Source organism: Symsagittifera roscoffensis, chromosome 8 (genome assembly GCF_963678635.1).
Source record: "Symsagittifera roscoffensis chromosome 8, txSymRosc1.1, whole genome shotgun sequence".
In the NCBI taxonomy this organism is placed as follows: Eukaryota; Metazoa; Xenacoelomorpha; order Acoela; family Convolutidae; genus Symsagittifera; species Symsagittifera roscoffensis.
In genome coordinates, this window is record NC_087069.1 from 9,731,858 (window position 1) to 9,756,212 (window position 24,355).

Genomic DNA, 24,355 nt, shown 5'->3' on the forward strand with positions numbered 1-24,355 from the left:
ATTTTGGTTCACCTTGTGTGAATGAATGTGTTGTCCAATATGGTAGTCGTGGTGTTTGGTTTGGGGGGTTAAAGGGATTCGCACGTATTTGTTCAGATGTTGGTGTTGAACCTAAGTATTCTGAGGGTAGGCTTGAAGTACTTCGTTGTGACTGAAGTGTAGGGGTTTCTGGTAAGATACCAGCGGGATTTTCTGGAGTGCTTTGTGATGGTGATTGAGGTATTTCAAAATGAACTCGGGGAGTTTGAAAATTTCTATTTCGTCGGGGATGTATAATTTGTCTATTTATTTCTGTTGTGTTTTGAGTCTGGCTAAGGTTTCGTATTCTACTTAGTTCTTGTGGTAGTGTTGGGTATAGGTTATATGTTGGTTCATTTAGGGATGCTTGTCGTTTGACTGGTTCTAGTGGTTCAGATAAACGAGCGTGTCGTTCTTCAAAAGTGTATGGGTTATCTTGAAAGGAAATTCGTGTAGATGTTTGAGGATTTTGGGTAGTTGAAGGTGTTGTTGGGTTATCTTGGGATGATGTCGGTGAAGACTGACTTTGTGACTGTTGGGTAGCAATTTTTGATAGGTTTTTGATTTATTGCTTTAGTGAGAAAGTTTGTGTTTATTATAATATTCTTCCAAAAAAAGAATTAGAAAGATTGTTGCTAGGGCAAATGTGAGGATTGCTTTCTTTATACATTTACATATGGTCAAAATGAGGGATGATAAAAATGTTATGAAAATTACAAACAATAAAAAAATATCAGTTCTACTGAAAATAGTTCGTATCATTTAGACAAGTTATATGAATCGTACCTGTGGATATAATCAAGGGTTTTTGAAAGTTGGAGAAATAGTTCGAATATGGTGTAGAAAATTTAAAAAAATGTTACAAAAAATGATTAAGATTATTAGAAAAGATTCGAGGATATCAAAAATAATTATTATAAAAGTTGCAAGTATCGTAAAAAATTGTTTGAGGTTTATGAAAATTTTAGTGACTGTTTGATAGAAGAGCATTTAAGAAATGACTTCTTGATCGAATATTTTTTGCTGTTTGGGGCGATTTTCGAGTGTGGTCGGATTATTTATTAGTTTTTTGACAAGTGGGTTGAGTTTTGTAAAAAATTGTTGGGGGCAATTTTTATGGTGATCGGGAGGTCGTCTTTTTCTTTATTTTTGTTTGTCAAATGATCCGGGGTATGGTGAGATTTTTGTACTTAAGGCTAATTAAAATATTCATTTTGTTACTTTAGGCTAAGTTAACAATTTTGTTTGGGGGGTATTTGTGGTCTGAGTTGGGGAAATATTGTTGATCTTTGGGTTATTAGATAAGGGAGGGGTATGGGATTATGGTGATATTTATTTTAGTTGTCAAGTTGGAGTGATCTGCTTATTTTTGACCTTGAGGTCGTAAAGTTATAGTTAGAGATATGCCTGGAATTTTATATGATTCGTCTAATTGATCTTAGTTTGAGTTAGAGAAAGTGACGGATTGGATGAATCCTATTGGTCTAAATTTGAACTAGAATCATTGCGTGTTTGTCAGCATGTTATTTTGAAAAATGAAAATTGAAAATGTTTCAGAGGTTTCAAGACTGTGAAGTATAAAGCTAAAATTGCTTTTGAAATTCCACTTTCTTTAATATTTTAGATTGGGGGATGAATATTTTATAATTTTTACGTGGTTGATTTCTAAGTCGTGTTGATTTTCTATGTTCTGATTTGTCGATTTGCTCTTGGGGTATTATTTGTTCTGTCATTTTTCTATTTTTTCTTTCTTTTTGAGATGTTTTTTGGTCTAGGTTTTTTATATTGTTTCTGGTGGTGGTTGATTTTGTATTTTTATTTTCGATAGGGATATCATTTTGTTCCTCTGTTGTGTTTTTCGGATGTGGGTCATTTTGAATAACTTTTAAACCTGTAAAAGAATATAATTGAGTTAATTCGCGGAGTGCGTATTCTTTTGGATAATAAGGTAATAGGTTGTTTCGGTGCTGAAAGATTTCTTTTTTGTCTGAATCGGTAATTTTATATGTGACATCAGTGGGTTTTGAAATTATTTGGTATGGTCCTATACGAAGGGGTTGTAATTTTTTAGAAATTCCTTTTTGAGTAGTGAAATTAGGTATTAAAACAAATGTTCCAATTTTTAAATCGGAGGCTGGTGTAAAATGTGAATTTATTTGTTCATTAATGTTTTGTCTTTGTAATAACTTTTTTGTTACTTTTTGATAAATTTCATTGTGTTTTTTATCTCTATTTAGAATCCATTCGGTGTGTGTACCGGAGGCTAATTTAAGAATTTGTGGGTGATGAAAATGATCTTCATCGTGTGTATGTAAAGGTAGGTTATAACAAATTGAGTCTTTATTTGGTTGGCAATAACCTTGTGCGTTTTTATGAGAGTTTGCTGTAAACATTATTGGTTTGCGTGGCTTTTGGTTAAAAACCATTTCATATGGTGACATTCCTAGAGTTGTCGTGATTTGTGAATTATATGCTAAGGGAATAATTTTACATCTGCTGACCATTCGGTATATCTTGTATCATTTCCATTGATGATACATCTAAGATATTCTTGTAATGAACGGTTCATACCTTCGACTAAGCCGTTTGTCCAAGGTGCGTGAGATGTACGTGGTTTGTGTTTAATGTTATATAAATGACATAGTGTGATAATTTCATTATTTATGAATTCTGTACCGTTGTCTGTGTTTAAAATTTCTGGTAGTCCAAATTTTGCTATCCAGTGTTCATAAAGCGTTGTGTACGCATAATAAGCGTTACAATGTGGTACTGGGTTAAGTGCTACATAATGTGTAAATGCGACAACAATTACCATAATGTAGGAATTTCCTTCTGATGAGGGTGAAATTGGTCCTTTAGTATCAAATGAGATACGATGATTAAAGTACAAACTTTGTCCTTTAAAATCTTGTTTTTGTGCTATTTGTTTTTGATTTGGGTAAGGTTTATTAAGTTGACATACTATACAATCATTGCATAGTACTTTTATCCAAATTGGTGCATTTGGGAAATAAAAGTTTTGTATGAAATTTGAGTATGTTTTTTCTGATCCGGAGTGTCCTTTAATATTTTGTGTATGTGAAATATTAAAAGCTATGAGAATCATACTTAAAGGGAGACAAGGGACTGTAGATTCATTTAAATTATACTCTAAAAGGTCTGTAGTTTCATTAATTGTTGTGTTATTAAATTTGCGAAAGTATCGGAGGAGTGTTTTGTTTCCTAGAATGGTTGAATCTGCCTTGATAGGTTTAGTTTTATATTTGTGCCATGATTTTAGTTGTCTAATTATTGGGTCAAGATTTTGATATTGTTTTAGTGTTGAAATTGTAATTGTTTCTGTTGGAGGGAGAAAAATGTTTTCAATTTCGAATTTAGATAAAGGTATTGTATCAAGGGGGTCATGGAGGTCAAAAACTTGATTTATTGTGTATTTTGAATCGTTTGTTTGTGGTCCTGATAAATTTATTTTATCAGTTAAATTTTCTTTTTCAATTAGTGGAAAATGGTCTTTTTTAGGCGGGTGTTGTTTTGTTCTTTTTTGTTGGGTGTTATTTTTTATCCATTGTGAATATGGGATTGGTTTAAAAGTTGATGTTCCAAGTAGATCAACTTCATAGTGATTATTTTGACAATCTAAAAAAAGTGGGAAATGTTGTAAACTATTTATTTGTGATTGTTCAACGTCAGTTTTTACTGCATATTTGCATTCCAATCGGGGTGATGTTTCATTTTCTGCAAGGTAGAATTTTATATTTTTGGGTATTTCAACTGTTGTTTTTCGTGTAAGTAATTCAGGTGGTGTATTTCGACTTAAGGTATCTGGTAATGAAAGATTTTTTCCTGCGGTCCAAACTATATGTAAGTTTGGGAATTTCATTAAAATTAGTTGAAATCTGTAAACTCGGTGGTTTGGATTAGACTTTTGTGTAAAAAGAAAGATGATTGGTTTATGGTCTGTGAATAGAACTGTGGGATGTTTTGATCCAAGTATAAGAAATTCATATTCTGTTAGTGTATATATTATGGCTGTACATTCTCTCATTAGAGTGGAGAGTCGTAGCTCTGCTTGAGTGAATAATCGAGAATTTGCTGATATGAGGTTCATTTTATTTGTACCATTATGTGATTGTAATAATGCTGCACCGATGCCAAAATTCGAAGCATCGCACATTGCATAAAATGGTTGATCAGGGTCTGGAATTGTGTTTGAAATTTGTTCAGTTAAAAGTTTCTTTATTTCTTCAAATCGTGCTTGATGTTCTGTATTCCATTCAAAATTATTTTGTTGTCTAAGGATATTATAGAATGGTCGTAGATATAATTGCATTTTATAAACATATTTACTTAAAAAGTTTAACATTCCAAGAAATTCTTGGATTTTCTTTTTATTTGTTGGTGGTTGAAGTTTTTGAATAGCGTCAATGCGTGATTTCAATGGAGTGATTGTTTTTCTTTCTATATTATGTCCTAAGAATTTAACTTTTGTCAAAAAGAAGTGTGATTTATCGGGGGCGGCCTTCAGATTTTCGTTCTGAAGTATTTGGTGATATTTTTCTAAAACATTGAACATTTCTTCTTTTGTTTGTGATTGCATAAAAACATCGTCTAAATAGGTGATTGCGTTTTTCTTGAGTATTAGTGGTCTAAAAATTTTGCTCATAAAAGCTGAAAATGCTGCTGGTCCTATGGATATTCCATAGAATAAGCGGTTGAATTCATATTGTTGGTTTCCAATAACAAATTGTGTTAAACGTCGTGATTGTTCATCTAGTGGCATTTGATTATATGCACTATTCATATCGGCGGTTGTAAAGTATTTGCCGTTTATTTTTGTTAAAATAACTTGTATTGGTTCAATGGGCCAATTACACTTTGATTCATCTATGAGTGAGTTGAGGTATCTAGCATCGAGAACGATTTTTAATGATTCTCCTTTAGCTAGAATGATAACGGGGTTGATAAATGTGTTGCCTTTTGGTTGTTCTTCTTTATTAACTGGTGATATAATGTTGTATTGTTCTAAAATTTCGAGTAATCTGTTCACTTTATCGTGTAAGTGAATTGGTACTTTACTTGCTCTCTGTTTTTTGAAAACTGCGTCTGGTTTTAACGGGAGATGTAGTGATGAGCTAATTTTGCCAACATCGAATTTGGATGTTGCATAGGCTGATGAATATTTAATTAGCTGTTTGGCTAATTTTTCAAATTCGTCTTGTGTTATTTGTGAATGTTGGAAATTAAACATTGTTAAAAATTTCTGTTGATCCTCTGTGTAGTTACTTATGTTGAATGTAGGTTTGAAATATGGAGTTTTTGTGAAATAATCCGTATTTCTGTTTTCGTTACTTATTATGTTATTTATAGATAATTCTTCATTAAGGATTGTGGATTGGCAAATATCTAGTAATTGGAGTATATTATTTACGCGATAGGTTTTTTCGTGTATTGGTGATATTGTAGCGTTTGTTTCGCAATAGCCTAAAAGTCCTAAAGGTAATGTTACTTGGTAGGGTGTATTGTTGTATAACTGTAAAGAAATAATATATGAATTCGAATTTTTCAAATATTTTATTGATGAGATTGTGATTTTGAAAAATTTATGAATAGGTTTGAATTCAAAATCTGACATATAAAATTTTTGTTTGTTTTGTTCTTTATCATATTGGTGAACTTCTTTGATTGAAAAATTATAGATGTTTCCTGATAGTGGTTTCAGGTGTTTTCTTTGTTGATTAAATATTGGGTAAAATTTTAAAAAGAATGGTGGTTGTTTATTTAATCTTTGAAAAATTGTTAGGGAGGTGTCTTTTGTTTTTGTATATTTATCTTTGATTAATATTTTACTATTCAAGATGTTGATTGTTGGTATTTACTTCGAGATAAATGGTATTCCAATGATATTATGTTTAATATCAGTGATATGGAATATTTGTTTAAATGGCTTATTTAAAATTTTGATTTGCTCCATTGTTCTTGTGGGGAGAAGAAATAATTGGATTTTTCCGTAGTTTATTAATGTTGATCCCTGTGCTGTTGCTAACTTAATGGAGGTTTCAAGAGGTGTTAGTTTTGGGTGTAAAGTTTTTATTTCATTCCATGTGGGAATGTTTATTATATTTGATTCTGCTCCTGAATCAATTAAAAAATCAATTTCAAGATCTGGTGGTTGAAATTCTTTGTTTCTTGGACTTTCTAAGAGAAATGGTATTGTCCAAATTTTTTCTTTGGGCTGTTCTTTTTGTATATTTTGATAGATGTGATTTGTGTTCAAACATTTTGTTTTATCATTTTCAGAGGGTTGATTTGTAGTGTTAATTCTATTAGTTTCTTGCGTCGTTGGTGTGGAATGTACGGGTTTAGTATAATAAATTTGAAGAAATTCTGATTGATTTTCATATATGTGTGATGAAAAAGGTTGTTCGTATATTACAGATTCATAGTCATTTTCGACTTTTATCATATTGATGGAGAGAGTGTTTTCTGTGTCGCTTTCTGAATCTGATGATCCACAGTTTATTTGATTGAGTTGTAACGTATCAGTTACTGTGTCATCAATACCTGGAGGGTCTGATGTTGTTTCTGGATTAGATTGTACTTGATTGATTTGTCTTTGATGTTTAGGTGTACTACTTCTGTGGCGATTATTAGAATTATTGTAGTGATTATTATTCCGGTGTGTTGATTGGGAATAATTTCTATATCGATTATTATAACTTGAATGTCGATTTTGTGAATTTTTTCGCAATCTATTTTGACAATTACCGTTTGTTCTGTTGTATGAGTTATTTCTTGATCGGTTGTTTGGATAATATTGATTTCGATTGTTTGAATAACTTCTATTTCGATTATTAGAGTAGTTTCGATTTCTATTATATGATGAGTTTCGTGATTGATTGTTTGGATAGTATCTATTTCTTGATTGGGAATTAGATCTAGAAACAAACTGTGTTGTGTTTGAATTAGATCTGGAGTAGTTATTTCTACTATTTGGTCTATTGTAATAGTTTTGTGACGAATTTTGTGTATTTCTTCGTTCTGGCGATCTTCCTCTATAAATTGAGTTATATGGTGATTGATTTCTTGTATAATTTGTATTGTTCGGGAGTGGTTTTCCGGAACTATTGTTGCTGTACACATTTTTGTTTGGTAGATTTTGATCTTTCTTCATATATTGATAGAATGACTTATTTGGTTCTTTGTATTTTTGAGGTTTCTTTTGATTATCTTGCTCTTTTTGTCTACATTCAGAAATACTATGTCCGTATCGTCGGCAATAATTACACCATTTTTTGATAGATGGTTTGCCTTTAAAGTTTGGGTGTTTTTCGTAAATATTGAGTATTTCAGTGATTTTTTCAACGAGATCTGTATCTGATTCCTGTATATTGTTAATATTTGTGGAAGCTGTTTCAATTCTGTTAACGTATTGTAGTTTCAGATTTTCCGTTTCTTCGAGTTTCATTGTGATTTCTGCTTGTTCTAATTTGTCGGCTAGTTTTCGAAAATCTAAATCGGGTTCTCGAATTGAAGAAGGGTGGGATGCTCTCTTTTTTATTGCTATTTTCCTTAATTGTGTTGTTAAGGTCATCATTAAGATTTCTGTCATCTTTGTGTTTTTATAGTCGTGTGTATTTAATGAATATGCTTTTCGAACTAGTGTTTCGATTCGTACTGCTAATTGCTTGATGGTTTCGTTTGGTAATCTGCGAATTTCATTACATAAAACTCTTTGTTGTTGTTTGTTTCTTTCGGAGTCAAACATTTTTGAAAATTCTTGTGTAAACCTTTTCCAATTTGATTTTATTTCTAGGGGCAATACTGAAAACCATTTTTGGGCTGCGCCATCTAAGGTTGTTCGTATCAACGCTGTGCGTCGATGTATCCAGTTTTGATGTAGTGGCGTATTAATTGGTTCAGGTCCTATATTTAAAATCAAGTTTGGTGTTACTGCATTTAAATAGTCTTCTACAGAGTATTCAGGGTCTGTTCCTGTGAATACCATTAAAGGTTTATTTGATGTTATTGATGATCCACCCATAAGGTATGGAATCATTGTCATTTGTAATGATTCTGCTGCGTTTGGCATTTGAGAAAAATTTGAAGGTTGATTTCTTGTTATTTCGTATTGTTGAAGATAATATGGGAGTGGTATTTCATTTTGCATTTGTGTTGGTTGATACGAGTGTGCAATCATTGGGTTTTGTTGTTGTATTGGTTGAAAAGATTGTGTATTAATTGGGTTTTGTTGCTGAATTGGTTGTTGATGTTGTGTATCTATCGGTTGTGGAGAAAAAATTCTATGATTTGTATGTGGTTTCTGTATTCCTTGTCCACGATATTCTTGATTATATGGTGCAAATATGTCTGGTTGTAAGAAATCATCATCTGAGGATAAATAATCCATCTGATAAGATGTCTGTTTTTTATTTTTATTTTGTTGAAAAAATGGATAATTTTCACTACGATCCTGTGGAGGATGTAAATTTGTTTGAAAATTTACTGAATTAGGTGGTGCCATTGGGTTATCCCTGTTTCGAGATTTTGTATAATGGCTAAAATTTTTTCGTGGTTGATAATTTGTTTTTGATGGATGTGTGTAATTATAATTATGGTCTGCAAAATTGTTTCTAGTGAACGTTTTGCGTGTTTTTGGCGGTATTGTCATGGGTCTATATGTTTGGTAATCCATGTGTGAATACTTTGGGGCAACCGAAGGTTTAACGGTTGATTGTAAGGTTACCTGTGTTTGTGAAGGGTTTGTATTTCTTGGTGTTGTTAAGTTTGGACGTATTGGTGAAATACTTTGTTGTGTAGTTGTTGTGTGTACGATTTCTTCATTTATGAAGTGTGATGGTGTCTGGATATCTTGTTGAGTAAGATTCCTAGTTCCATTGAGGTTTTCATTGTGTATGACTGTAGAGTTTAAACTATTATTTTGCGTATCGGGTAAAAATGTATTATAGTTTAATGGTGTTGCATCAATGGTTAATGCTATTACTCTTACATAATCTCTTATGTAAGATATCGTGCTTATTGCTTGACTCGAGATTGATTGTGGGAAGTTTATAAATGCGTGATGAGACCATTCGGGGTCCCAAACATAGTCTGATTGTTCTGTGATAGCTGTATCATCGTTTGAGTTTTGGGGTCTAAAATTTTTTCTTGCTTGTGAAATTAAATCAATATTGTGTGTGAAGTAATCGATTATGAACCATGCCAAAATTTTTTGTAGGTCATGTTTTGTATGTTGTGAAATAACTTCTTTCGTGAAATTTTCTTTAATGATGTTTAGATAAATAGAGAGTAGTGTGATTTCATGTCGTACTCTTATATGTTTAGATGTTTCTGTCGGTGAGACATTTGGTATTGGGATTTCGTTTTCTAATATCGAAATATAACTATATATTATTGCGAAAACTTCATTGGTGAATATGGAGTTTGCTCTTTGTGAGTTATGATATTGGATGCTTTTGATATATTCTGAAAATACTTTTGAAAATTCTAAATCAAGGTCGTCTGTTTGAATTGTATATTTACTGTGATTCTGGTTTGGTGAGGTGAATTCAATGGAGTAGATTCCGTATTGTTGTGTTAAGTTACATATATCTTTTAGATAGTGATCGATAATTTGTCTTTTGATTTTTACATCTGGGAACTCTGTTTTACATGGACTGATTCCGGGTTCAAATAAATTTAAGAGTAAATTTTTGCAAAATATATGTTGTCCTCTATCAGTGGTTGCATCTACTATAAAAGGAAAGATATCATCATCATCTGGACTTTCTTCACCTGGGGTGTGCGTTGAGCTCATTTTTTCGTTCGATGACTGTTAGTATGTAATTATTAATGTGTCTAATTGGTTGATTCCAATTGTATAAATGTACTGGTTTGTGTTTATACTGCTTTTTTATTCTTCTTTTTCCTCTTTTTGATGAATTTGATGTTGTTTCTGAGTCAGAGAAATATAATTGATCGTGAATTGGGCAATTTTTATCTATTGATTCTTTTAATTTATAAAGTTCGTCTAAACTGTTGGTTTCTGATTCTGAAAATGTGTTTCGGTTTTTTGAAAATCTTTTTCGTGTTATTTGTCTTTGTTTAGTTATTATTTTTCTCTTTAGTGTTTGTCGTTTTGTTCGAATGTATCCAACTGTTTGTGTATGAGGTGTGATTACAAGGTCGTATTTTTTGTTATCAATTTCATAATTGTGTAAAACGATTGTTTGTTTATTTCCCAGGTTTTTAAATGACATAAGGTTTAGGATGACGGGTGCAAAAGGTTGTTAAGTGAATTCTATTTGCTTAAACTGTTAGTCCTTACGATTTTTTGGTTAGCTTAACCTGGGTCTATTTGTTCAGGGTTGGAGAGAAAAGTATATCTATTCCGAAGAATGATTTTTACTTTCTCGTGACTAATATAAGCTAAGGTGTTAACTTACTCAATCTTACTTAGGGGTAGTGATTGTGTTCAAGGGTTGGAGAATAGTAAATCGATCCACTAGGTTCAGGTATAATTAGAACGCGAGTAGTTCGTTAGGTACTATTTTAAACTTACTAAGTCTAAGATTTATCCTGGGTCTGGTAAGAGAGGGGGTCAAGTGAAGGATGAATAACCGAAGTTCTTCACTGTTTATCCTAATTTGAATGATTAGTTTTGTTTAATAATTTATATCAGTCTTGGGTCTTTAGAAAGGGTTGGATAGTGAATCAACGTTTGAGGTCGTTAGACACTAGTTAAGTGGGTGGGGGAGAACAAAGTTGTTCTTTTTGATCCAAGGATAGGCCTTGATGATCAAGTTTGAAATTTAATTAAGTAGAAAATGATTTAAGATCCAAGGATAAGCCTTGCTGATCTGATTTTAAAATTAAGTGAATTTAAGTTTTAATAAAGATTTAAATTTGTGTAAAGAAAAGATTTAGTGTTTTGATGATATTAGTGAGTTTATGAATGCTGTTATGTTTAGGTGATGAAGCTGGAACAACAGGATGATTTATGATTACTAACCATTTATTGTCATGCTACTAATTTTTATTTTTATTTTCCAATAAATATTTTTCAAACATGTTTTATATATTACTGCAGAATTTTAGGAAAACGATCTGAGATCTTTTTATCAATCGTTATTGTATATTAATAATTTTGTTTAGCGCCTGAAATGATTTTGAAGATTGACTTCAAGGTTTTATGTTTGCAAATGAAAATCTAAATTCATTGCCAGTAGTATTCTAAATATAAAAGTTTGTTCTGGCTTTTGCCGAACTATCATATAACTATATGGCAAGTTTCTACTTTGTCGTATGTCGTCTCTGGTTCGAGGTCTTCTTCCAATTCCGGGTAGTTCTGTTATGGTTCGGAATATTGGCTCTGATCTATTGAGTCGTAGAGACATTTCGATTAAATTATCGTCGTATAACATTTTGTAAATGTTTTTGTCTAATTTCTAATCTATTTTGGTTAATTCTAAGCTATTAAGGTCTTGTTCGAGACTTATGGTCGCACCAGATGAGTTAGGACCGAAGTGTATAACTCATAGAGTATTTTCGGATAGGGTACACCGTCTGCTCGTCACGCTATCTTATTTTCGGCCGGATAGATTCGTGCAACTTCTTAGTCTAATACCGATCCTAATCTTACTCTTATACTATCTAGTCTCAGGTTGTTTAACTAGTCTCTGCTAGGCTCAATAGATCTAGGGTATACTGGTTTATTGCGGCTGCTGAAGTACTCGGGAGAGTCCAACTAATTTCTAAGTTAAATTCAAATCTCTCTGGTGCTGAAATTACAAGTAATTTCAGCACTTACAAATAAGTGGGTTGTTAGTTAGATGGATCATGATTGGTTAGTATTAAATACTTTACATTGGTAAAATATCTAATTTATCCAATCATCAAATGTAGTTTAGATCAGGTTCCATTTTTATAAATAAATATAACTATTTAACTTATTATAATTAAAACTATAATAATTACTATCAACAGTGGACTCTTTTACAGTTTCCCCTCCTCTAAAAATTATCAAATGAGCTGGTTCGAAAATTGTTCAAACAGTAATTTGTACGAAACACCTGTTGTAATTATTTGATAACTTGTTCACGCTGATGACACTTTTTGATGCAGTTTAGAACATGAAAAGTCAGTGTAAACAACCTTTAGAAAACTTATAGAAATATTTTGAATGGGAAAATTTTGGATCTGTAAAACAAGTCAACTGTAGTCGGACTATCTAACCGGCAGTGTCCCACAAGTCGACCATGACATGGTCATCATCTATGGTCTGCTCCACTCTACTCAACTCCACCCCCAGTGTACTCGCGTGGTTCATATCGAACTCCCCCGTAGTGTACCGCAAGAGCAGATTAGTCTTGCCCACGCCACTGTCCCCCACCACTGCAAACAACAACAAAAACAATAGCAGCAAAACAAAAACAAGAGAAAAAAAAACATAAGAAAAAAAACAATAGAAAAAAAAAAAACAAAAACAAAAACAATTAAAAAAAAAACAAAACAATAGAAAAAAAAGGCAAAAACAATAGCAAAAAAAAAACAAAAAATAAGAGAAAAAGAACATTAGAAAAAAACAATAGAAAAAAAAAAAACAAAAACAAAAACAATTAAAAAAAAAACAAAACAATAGAAAAAAAAGGCAAAAACAATAGCAAAAAAAAAACAAAAAATAAGAGAAAAAAAAACATTAGAAAAAAACAATAGAAAAAAAACAAAAACAAAAACAATAGCAGCAAAACAAAAAACAAGAGAAAAAAAACATTGGAAAAAAAACAATAGAAAAAAAACAAAAACAAAAACAAAAACAATTAAAAAAAAACAAAACGATAGAAAAAAGGCAAAAACAATAGCAAAAAAACAAGAGCAGCATACCCTACACTCTATTGAGAGCCTATTGCTAAGATGTATGTCGTCCACACGCTATAGTTCAATCGAATTTTTATTTTACGAGATAGGGAATTTTTTTATTCTTGACTAGCAAAGAGCAATTTTCAGCTGTTTTCAGCATTTTCAGGGCTTTTTTAAGAAACTTTCGAATTTATTGAAAAAAAAATGTTTCACACGCGAAATTGAACAGCGCGAAATAAATTCCAAAAAAATGAAACAAGCGATGAAATGAAAAACAAAATTAATAAAAAAAAATTGCACTTCCGCCGAGCACAGGAATTACAGCAGGGATGCGTTTAGTATTTATACAAGTGATAGGGCAGATATTCGAAAAAGTATTTAAAAATTTGTGGAGTTTTTTGAAGTGTTTTAGTAGAGAATTTTGTCTCCCTCCTCGATACTAACTCTACTCTTGAACTGGAAATGAACCGTCTGAGTTTTCTCATTTGAATATTTTATGTAACTCGCCTTATCCGCACACAGTAAAAAGAGAAAATAATCGTTTATTCATTGATTAAAATCAATTTTTCTTCGATTTTTGTAAGACTGGTTCTAAAATCATATTAAAATCGATTATTCACGCTTGAAACTGAGTGCGGTTATCTATACTGAAACGAAACTTTCTTAAAAGCGGGCTTTTGCCAGCTAGTCAAAAGCTAAAATAGTTTTTAACTCCTCTCCAATCTAATACGCAAAGATTCAAAACTATTGAATCACTGTCGCCTGCAATAAGGTCTTAATGAACTACTAAGAATTTGAAACAAACGCCCACCTATGACTTTGAACATAAAATCTGCTGCAATCCATTTTTGTGTCATTTTCTCGGAAACTGTCGGTAGATTTGACAAAGAAGTAATTTTCTGCTTTTGATTTTAAGGAAGATAAGCAGTCAAAATTTTGTTTTGTTTTCTCTTTTCTTGCTTAGTTTTGATTTATTAACTTTTTCTTAGTTGGGAAAACTGTTTGTAGTCTATTTGACTTTTCTGTAACTGTTGGAAAAGTTACCTTTTTTGACTTTTCAAAAGAAGTCATGTGTGACAGGCTGAACTTTGTTTGATTTCTTTTTACTAAAACATGAGACTTCGGAAAGATTGGTTTTTTTAATGTTCTGATTAAATTACCCGGACAAAATGAGCAAAAACTGGAACTTTAAACGCCCTTTTTTTGTCAAACTGGAATGAGACTAGACAAAAAATGAAGAGAACCAAAACTGCTCAACCAAATTTCCAGAAGTATTATGTTGCAGTTATAATGCTGCAAATTGCTCTGCAAAACTCAGGGCCGAAAGTTTATCCCAAAAATGGGTCTCAAATTGTATCAACGTGAACGTTTTATGAATTACAAGAAAATTCTAGAAGCGTATGCTCTCAAAAACAAAAATGCTCAAATTGTTTGAAAATGGATTTCAAGCTGTGAATTGATAAAAATTTAAATAAAAGAAAAAAAAATTGGCTATCGGACAAAAATATTATTATTTGTAAAATTTTTTGGAGGTTATTACCTACTGAAGCTTTTTTGGGCAACAAAACAAACTCAATTTGACATCATTTGCTCAAAACTTGACCTTATAAACGTAGCGTAACTTTTGAATGAATAAAAATATTGAAAAAAAATGACATTTCTAGGGTGAATGCTCAAACATAGATTGCAAAGACATTTAAAAACAAGACTAAAAATTTGTTTTTTTTTCGTAGTCAAGGAATTTAAGATCTAAGATTTCAAATTTAATACAGAAAAAACTAACTGCTTATTTTATTCAGAGTTGGGTTCTTCAATCAGAACGTTGTTTGATTTTTAACAAAAAATGTTAGCTTCCAGTGTAAATGCTTCCACCATCAGCTTTTGATAAATTGTAATCACATTTTCTCTCATGCGTGGAACTCGCCATCCTTCAAGTGATGTCTGAGACGTGACTGACGTTTGTGACAGTTTGGTGGTTGATAGAATATGATTTTGAAAGATGGAGATCGAATTGCAAAAAATATACTAGCTGATTCCAGCGAATGCATTTTCAAGCTGGGTATAGATAGTTTTTTTGTTCAGTCATGAATTACGCTGAAACGAACAAGTAAACTGGTCCAAAAAAAAACAAAAGCAGCCTCTCACACAGCCGAACAAAGATTAAGAAGGGAACAATTACCAAACTTTTGCGCGAATAGATAGAATTTTTCTGGCTATCCAACTAGTATGTATTTATTTCTAGTATGTGTTGGATAGTATACCTTTTTAGAAATTTGTGGGGCCGTATAAGATTATATTGTGTGCCCGTATTGTGGGCCCTTCATCAATTGGCCCAGTAGATTAAGCGTAAGTTTTAGCTAAGTAAAAATGTCACGAAGATCTCAGATCCAATTGCAACCCAATAATTTTAGTGAAAATTTTCGCAAACTTTGTACTTGTTATTTTTTGTCTCATCTCAAACTAGTTTCAAAAAAATTTGTTTAAAAAAACAAACATTGTTCATTTTAATAGGATAGTTTATATCAGCAATGCATCGATAAAAAATAAGGAAATTTGTAAAACTTGGCAATTTTGCTTTTGAATAAATTGTTTCAAAATTATGCTCTCTCGGAGCTTTTCTCGATACAGATTTTGTGCTAGTCCAATAAGCCGATGTATCAAAAAACCGAAAGCCAAAAAGAGTGGGAATTTAGTTTACCCGGTCAAAATGAGCAAAATTTGCAACTTTAAAAGCCTTTTTCGCAAATAAGGCAAAAAATGTGGAAAAATAAGATTTTCAGCGGAATTATTATGTTGCAATTGGTCTGCGAAACTCAAGGCCAAAAGCTTAACTCAAAAATGGGTCGTTTTGACATTTTTTTTAGCCAAACAAAAATTACGCTAACTCTACAGTCATTTGATGATCAAATCAGATCAACGTGAGCTTCTCATAAAGTACAACACAAGTTGTGGAAAGGTATGATCTCCAAAAAACTGTCCAAAATGTTTGAAAAATGATTTCAAGATGAGTTTTGCTTTTCGAATAAATGTTTCAAAACTATGCACTTTTGATGCTCTTCTAAAGACAGATTTGGTTCTACTGCATTTAACCGATGCCTCAAGAGTCCGGAAGCCGAAAAATAGGTCAATTTCTTTTTACTTCTGATTGAAGGTTTCTCCATTGCTGTTAAATAATTTTCGGTTAATTGCTACAATTCTAAGGAACTTCTTTGTAACTTTCCGTTTATTGCTACAGCCGCTTATTGTTTGTGCGACAAAAGCAGTGCACAAAATTTCAAAACTGGCGATGTTGAAAAAAACTTTGTAAAATTTTTTTTGCATGTTGAAAAGGGTTTTGAATTTGAGTGCTCGTTGACTAAATATCAAAGACATAATTTTTTTCGATGATGCAAAAATATCATGAGAGTTGAAACTCCCAATGGCAAAAGTAATTTCTAACAAGCTGGAAATTCAGTTGAAGAAGGAAACGAACTTATTTGCTCAAAAACGAGTTGTTTATTTTGCAAAACAAAATTATGCCAAAGTGTTCTTCAACAAATCTATCAAGAAATAATATTTGATGTCGTTTTAGCTTGATGCATTGAAGCATCAATTTTTTTTCCTAAAATTGCTCCAGGGAAAATAAATATTTCAAAAAAGATTGAAGATGAGATTAGTATCAAAAAAATTCATTCACAAACCTTAAAATACTGTATATGAACGTGTGCATCAAAATGATTTTGCATTAATTTGATAGCATTCTTGATCCCTCAAGTCATACACCTGAAATATTTTTTTTCTATTTCCTGATTTTCAGATTTTTGGGAAAATTTTAATTTTTTTTAGTATTGACTTTTTACGATGTATTCAGAGCCATATTTTAAACTGTTGATTTTTTTCATATATATATAACTCAAAATACAAATATGTATAATTACACACATATATATATATATATATATATATATATATATATATATATATATATATATATATTTATATAAAACTGAATATACGTTCTCCAATAATTTTGAATTAAAATTTAATCTGTAACTTTTACTTTCTAGTTTTACTTTAAACTACTCCAAAACAATACGGTATGTGGAAAAAAACGGGTCATCAAAAATTTACTTAATTGTTTGAAAAGTATATAAAAAACGAATTTGAATTGTTTTAGTTTAAAAAAACTGCAGCTTCAAAATTAAATACTTTTTTGTTATTGAAAATCTTTTTAGTCAGTTGTTCCATATAAGTTTTGCAGCTTTTCAACGCAGCTAATTGTAAAAATTCCAAATCTAGAGTAACGCTTTGCAAAGTACGCAGCTGACTTTTTCAGCCCTAAAACTGAAGAAGGATATTTTATGACTGTTTTAGGGATTCTAATTTGAAAGTTTCAAATCTTAACAAATTTGCCACTGTAAGTTTATAACTAAATCAAGACAGCTTGTTAGAGAATTTTTCTGCAAAAATGTTTCACGAACGCGATAATTTAATGAACAGCTAATTTAAAAAATATTGGCAATGTATGACAGTTTATTGGTGTCTGTATAGTAGCTACCGTTAACCGCTATTACTGAAACGATCAAACCGTAGTGCAAAGTTTTGTTGAAGTCAATTCAAATCGAAAAATTGATAAATTTCTGACATCTAATCCAGAAAAAGAAGTGGAATATTACTGCTAGTTTTTAGTTAAGCACAGACAAAGAAACTTTACTAGTATTTAATTATACATTTTGTTTTGCCCAAAAGAAATACAACCATTTCAACTGAAATTATACACCGATATAAAAATTTTTGATGAATTTCAATCATTCGTTTAATTATCTCTAACAACCATATTTCTGTCTCTTATCTGGGCTATAAATCCGTTTCTCAACTGCTTCCCCATCAAGCTGGAATAACTTATCAACGTTGTAATCACTGCTTTTAAAAAACTGTTTATGATTAAAACTGTGCTTGAAAATGAGGAAACAACCCACATAACAGTTTTGGTTATGAGGAACTTTTTTTAAATTTCCTTAAGTAATCTTCAGTTCAAGTTTTTAAAACTATTTGCCTAATTTATACTCTTCTAAAGAACACATACTAATGAAAATTTAGCACGCAAAAAATTCTTCGAGTACCAAAAAATTTGAGACTTAGAGAAAAAGTGACAAAGAACCGACAACAAGTAAGAACAGAACGTAATGTTTTAAGTGATAACTGACAATTGAATCTAATCATGATCAACCATTTTTCACCGAAGAATCTTCTTTTCTCAGTTCAAAACTGTAACCGCAGTTTCCTAAGTCTAAGTACAAAAACAATGTTTGCTTTTAGTAAGGTAAAGTTATGACAGTTTTTTAGCGTCCTGATTAAAAAACTGGAGTGTAAATTTTTTGGAAAAACTGAAAAAAATACCTTTTCTTGTTTTTTTGTCATACTCTTTGAAAAAGTCAAATTATAATTTTTTGCACCCGGTAAAGTAAAATCCCCATAAAAATACAAAAACGAATTGCGTGTGAAAAAGCGTTTTATTTTTACGACCTTTAAAAAAAAGTTTTCTGAAAAGCATAACGGCAAATAATTTTTGCTTGTTTTTTCAGCTGGAAGAAACTGCCACTTACGCAAAAAAATTTCAAATAAATCGCGGATTATAGTTTTTTTTGCGCTTTCACATTTTTAACGTTATCAAAGAAACTGCAAACGTTTCACGAGTCTTATTATAAAAAGAGTTTCATTTTGCAATTCGAAATAAAAAATATTTGACAGTTAAATCAAAGGAGGGTATAGGATTTTTTTGAGGGAGAGGCGGAATTTCAAATAAAAATCTCTTTTAGGGCGACTTTTTAGGTCGATCAAATTTTTTTTCCGAGCTCTCCCAAAGCAATGTTTTCATACCAAGCAAATAAAAATATCTCAAATACTTTTTTCTTCTTTCTCCCAAATTTTCATCATTAAGTGGTTTGTTTCGATTATCATTACGAGGCCAAATTGCGCACTGGATAGGCGCTCAATTTCGTGTCTATTTTTTCCTAAAATCGAGAGACAAGTCTTTAAACATTTTTCATAATTAATAGGATTCCACTTACAAAAATTCCATGGATTTCGCGTACAAATATCTGTAACGTCAATTTTAGCGGCACATTGAATTTGTTGCGGATTTCGCAGAGAGCGAATATAAATAGTTATTCCGGATTCCGCAAAAATAAGTGAATTCCGGTTTAAAAAAACCTGTTTTCGGAGCCATTTTGAGCAACAGAGTGTTTTAGATATTTATCCGTGGAATCCAAAACAGCAGAGAAGCCCAAAAAATATATCAATTAAGCGGCTTCTGCAACAAATCTGTTTTTGGCCTGCTGCGGAATCCACTTACAACCCTCAAAATGTAGTTTGGCCTTGTATTGATTAAGAAATTTGTCTAAAATTAGCAATAACTGGATTTAAACTTCAAGCATTCATCGGCGGAGTAGATTAAAGGAAACATTTTTTCAAAAACAATGACGTTCGTCGCATAGAGCAGATAAAAAACAACAGAACTAACATTTTTTCAAAGTTTATAGGCTCTAAATTAAGAAATGATATTGCTGATTGAAACTCAAACTTGATGACTCTACTAAAATTAGATATCAATAACTTCTTGCATGAAACAGTCTGCAGATACATATGTTTTTTTTATATTACTGATATAATTAGGTACATCCTGAATGTTAATATTGTTACAATTTATTTTCATTGTGTTTCTCAGTGGATAAAATTGTCTCGCTAAACCCATTTTTTGCAACTCCTATAAGCAATAAAAAATCAATCAGACCTGATAATGAATACTGAAAATGTAAGCTTAATGGCAAGGATCTTTGATTACCTCACTCACAAGATGATTGTGCGTCTAAAAAAAATCCGCCATCAGTTTGAAAATTGAATTTTTTTCTGAAAAAGCCAAAACGTTATTTAACGTTTCGCCACTTATTAATAAGATTAAGTCTGTAAATTTTATTTAAATAGTTCTTTCCAGTTTTAAAAAAGAGACATTCAACCCTTTTAAACTAAATTTCAATCTCAACTTGACATTTTTTTCTGAAAAATTTGAGGATTATTATTGAAAAAGCAATTAGTTAAATTTAGAAGCAACAAATCAAGCCTCGCAAATAAATATTTTCTTGATCAAACTTGCCGTATGTTTTGAAGCGGTCTTGAATTTCGATAAGTTTGCGACCACCAAGTGTTAACAAATTCTAACTTTTTATCAAGGTAAACATCAAAATTAAGTTCATAAACACTTTAATTTCTGAGCTTGTTGCTGCACGTTTAGCGTGCAGCTAATGTCTATGCCTGGCACTCAGAAAGCTGCGTGTTCAGTTTCGACTGACCTGTTTAACTTCGACCGTTCATTTTTTGCTGGTCATTTGAGACCCATTTTGCTTAATTTTTTTTTGCTAAACAGCAGTAAAGGATGGTACGATAGTGCCTACTGTTTGAATACTTTGATTTTCTATTTTAAAAACTATGAATAATTGAGCAGTTGTTCGACAGTTATTTTTACACCCTAAGACTGGTTTAAAAATGTATCCTAGAAAATGCAAAGCTCCAATTCGTCCCTTTGTAAAAAAAATTGCCTTAAGTCTGAGAATACGATTAATTTTTTGTAATCTTTTCGAAAGCTATGGACCAGCAAAAATTTATAAACCTATAGTCTTATAGAGCAGCAAGGTTTTATGTTTTTTTTTTGCTTTTTTTTATTTCTTTTTTTTGCGGCTAAAACTTGAATAATTTTCCTTGTTTCTGTGGTTTTGATTTGAAGATTCGAAACTGCATCGCCTTAAAGTTTTTTTTCAAATTTGGTTTTTTATTACAATTAGTTGTCTTTTTTCATGGTGAAATATTATTGCTCTGGATCAAAACTTGCAGGCGTCATTTCTGCATTATTTTTTTCTTGCGATTTTCTTCGCGAAAAATTTTTTGATGATATTTTATATATGAGATGCCAATTTGACATGCTACATGCTGAAGGTGGGATTAGTAAAAACAATATAAGATTTTTCAACGTTTTTTCTCAGAAATATTTTCACCCAGAGTCCAGTGCAGTATCTTGTTCAGCTTATTTATTTGTGATTAGAGTTGAAAAAAAATCTGAGAAAAAACTTTGTAAAGGCGTTTTTTGGGTCGTAGGTATTTTTTTTAAGAAAGGATGCAGCTACTACCAGGTTGAATTGAGAGAGAAGGTAACAATACAATTCCATACACTCTATCATTGAAATTTTCTAGTAATAAAATTTTCATTCATTTTGGCAAAATCTCTTTAATTGAAACAAAGATGTGTTTTTGCTGTTTTGAAACTAAATTTGGTTTCTCATCTTAAACAGGCAGAAAACAGTATTTATTGAAAAAAAATGATCATCTAATTTCTTTTTGAAAATATTGAGATCTTGTAAACTATTTTCCCCTTTTGGACCTTGTTTACTATTCCCCCCTATGTATGTTTTACTTTTGACATACATTTCTGTATAACATATGCATTTCAAAAATGTCAAAAATTTATTGGGTTTTTTTTTGCGCGTTTGTGTTTGTATTTGCTACTATTTATATAGTACCTACATAAAAATTTTAATTAAAACAATTTCTGAAAATTGTCTAAAGCAATTGAAAATGCGACAGTTGGAATTCTGAAAATCAAAATAGGGGGGGGGGGGGGGATAGTTAACAAGATACAAAAATTGAAGGAAAAAATTTTTGTAGCGTAACAACATGAATAAATTAGCGGTAAAACTTCAATTTGTCATAATAATTTGGGGCTCAGAACAAAATTTATAGTCGAATACTCATTTTGAATGAAAAATTAAATTTTTTTCTAATTTAAATTGTTGTACTACTTTCACTGCTCATCTAAAATTACATGTTTAAATCAATTGTTTTGATAGAATTTTATGGAAAGCACTCAATAAAGTTCCGTTTTCATTTTTCATATTCATTTATCTGTGAAAATTTCATCACAAATCTTCAGGTCAAAAAAACCATCATAACAAAGCTAAGACAAAATTTAAAAATTTGGTAATTGCTTTGAAATTTGCCTATGAAATATTGCACACACCACATAAAACTTGAGCAGTCTTCAATGATTTAGTGAATCGAAGGCTTTATACAATCAGGATTTTCGTTTGGTTGCGAACACTACAAACAACGATGTAAAAAGAAAATTAAAAAAAAACAAGACTGATCGTATCAGGGTGAAGCCCTGAAAGTTCCGACTGCCTTTTAAGGTTTTATGGAGCAGTGATAACATTAAAAATTGAATGTTATAAAATAAAATGGAAACTTTTTTTGTAACTTTGAAACTTGTCATGAAAATCATCACCTTACACGCCATATAAAGTACAAAAGGGTGGATTTTCTCCTTGTAACAAATCAATTATGGCAAAACAGCTTCTTTCAACCAAGTTGGAACCATTTTAAGACGAAATTACTCCCCGCTTACGCGTTAATTGTCTTAAATTGGCCTAAATGGCAATCTTTAAACCTCCATAACATCACGAAAAATGATCACAAGTAAAATATCTTTTCAACTTTGAGCTCAAGACAACGATACCTTTTGAATTATAAAAAAGACCATGAAAAATGGCTAGTTACAAAAACGAAATTTGTCTGAAGAAAAAACCCACCCCGAGCACAAACATTCCGTTACTTTCGTATCTAAAGTCGGAACAACAAGCGGTTGATGTGGATAACGAACCCCTTAAGTAACAATGTGAACGATCTCCCCTTTAAGAAGGAAACAATTCAAGCAGTATAACCTTCAATCAGAATGCTGGTTTGTGATTAGCGGAAACAGAATGATTTTAGGCACATGAACAATCTCCTGCCTATATTTATTTAAGGAGGAGACTGTTCACTTTGTCTATACAAAAAATTTCTTTTCTGGTTTTTGGACAAATTCTTGTCAAACAACTTGAATACATGAAAAAAAACCAGGGAATTTGCATGCATTTTTCTGCACCTAAATCATTAAATAGAATGTTTATCATTAGCAACTTTTCAAATTTAGTTGTTGCGATAACCATTTTGCTATGGGGATGTCATGACGTCTTTCATGCAAGCCGCTTAGTATGCGCAAATAAAAAAATTACTCGCATTCATGCGGCATGTATCAATTGAAGTTTGAGTTGCAAATGAGTGCAACTGTGAATGAAAAAACTCCGTTCTAATTGCGCTAAGAGCCGCATGCTAAGCGGCACGCATGTTAGCAGACGAGTCCCCGTGCTTTGCTCCTCGAGGCTATTTTTCGCCAAAAATATGCTTTCAGTGCAGATGATTTAAAAGATCTGGCTCACGGGAAAACAATCTGTGATGTGGAAAGCCCGAATCATAGCGAGAAAAAAATAAGCCTCGTCCTTTAAACATTCGTTATAAACGTCATTTCAAAAAAAAAATATCATTTTTTGTTCAAGAAAGCTCCTAAGAACTTTATTCATACTTTCACGGCGCTTTTTTCTTAGTGCACCACTTCAAGTTCTGTGTTTTACAGCTCTAAATCGATCAATCATTTGCAATCCGTATGACTAAACCAACTGCTTTTTTGTTTCTGTTTTCTTGTCTAACTTGCGACTAACTGTTTAATCTTCAAACTGTTCATGCGCTCCTTTGAAGTCACTTCCTTGGCTTTCCGACCAATTTCCCCTAAATTTACTGTTGTTTTTAACCTCAAATTTGTCTGAAGACTATCACTTTCTGCTGTCCAGAATTTGTAATTTCTTCTTCCCACATCAAAGACTATGTCGTTCAGATTTTCTAGGAAATAAAAAATCACAGGAGAGTGTTTTGCGTCTTGCCGAGGCATTTTCGGTCTTCTCGTCTCTTTTTATCTGGTAATTTATTAGCAATAGAATCGCAGTCTGGTGGAATATCACATTAGCGCTAGTAGCCTGCATTTGACAAAAGCACTAAATAAAAATCGATGCCGTAGGGTCGCTTACGCACTGAGGGTCAACAGTAAATCTGTCCGAAAAACTGTTTGGCCTTTTTTTCAAAATTTTGAGGTTTCTCCAAAAGTTCAGAAAAATTTTAAGTCAATCCTCAAAAAGTAATTTTTCTTAATGCATATATTTTTTTAAAAATTGTTCAGCGAGAAAAAAAACGAATTGTCTTGCTAAGTAATAATCGTTTAGTGAGAAAAAATAAACATTTTGTCTTGCAAAATTGATCACTTAGTAGTTCGCTGAAATGAAAATTCGCATAACTAAAAATGGTGCACGTAACCCCTGCTTGAGCAGAAAAACTATTTCATTGACAAAATGTTTCACTAAAATTGATTTTAAAATACTTCTAATAAAAAATCTCGATTAAATGTTTTTGAAATTCTAAGAATCGAGCGTTCGGCAAAAATAGCATTGATACCATTTAGTGTTATACACTACATAACCTTGTATATACCTCTAGTTCTGGTACATATATGTACTACTCTTTATGCCTGTTTCTGGCTTTTCTCTCAATCTCATCCTTGATATTGGCACGATGATGTGATTTTTACCAA

The 24,355-nt window shown here is 31.6% G+C and overlaps 2 protein-coding genes across 2 annotated transcripts in view; one reads left to right on the top strand and one right to left on the bottom strand.

The window, feature by feature from the left end:
* Positions 1-24,355, top strand: part of LOC134853453 (uncharacterized) — a 216,532-nt gene that overhangs the window by 46,852 nt on the left and 145,325 nt on the right. The gene's annotated exons all lie outside the window — the stretch shown is intronic.
* LOC134853452 (uncharacterized) overlaps positions 1-24,355 on the bottom strand; it is a 51,669-nt gene that overhangs the window by 12,304 nt on the left and 15,010 nt on the right. Inside the window, exon 2 of the mRNA XM_063869450.1 lies at positions 12,250-12,408. Within this exon, the coding sequence (XP_063725520.1) occupies positions 12,250-12,408 (159 nt within the window). The remainder of the gene's footprint in view (positions 1-12,249; positions 12,409-24,355) is intronic.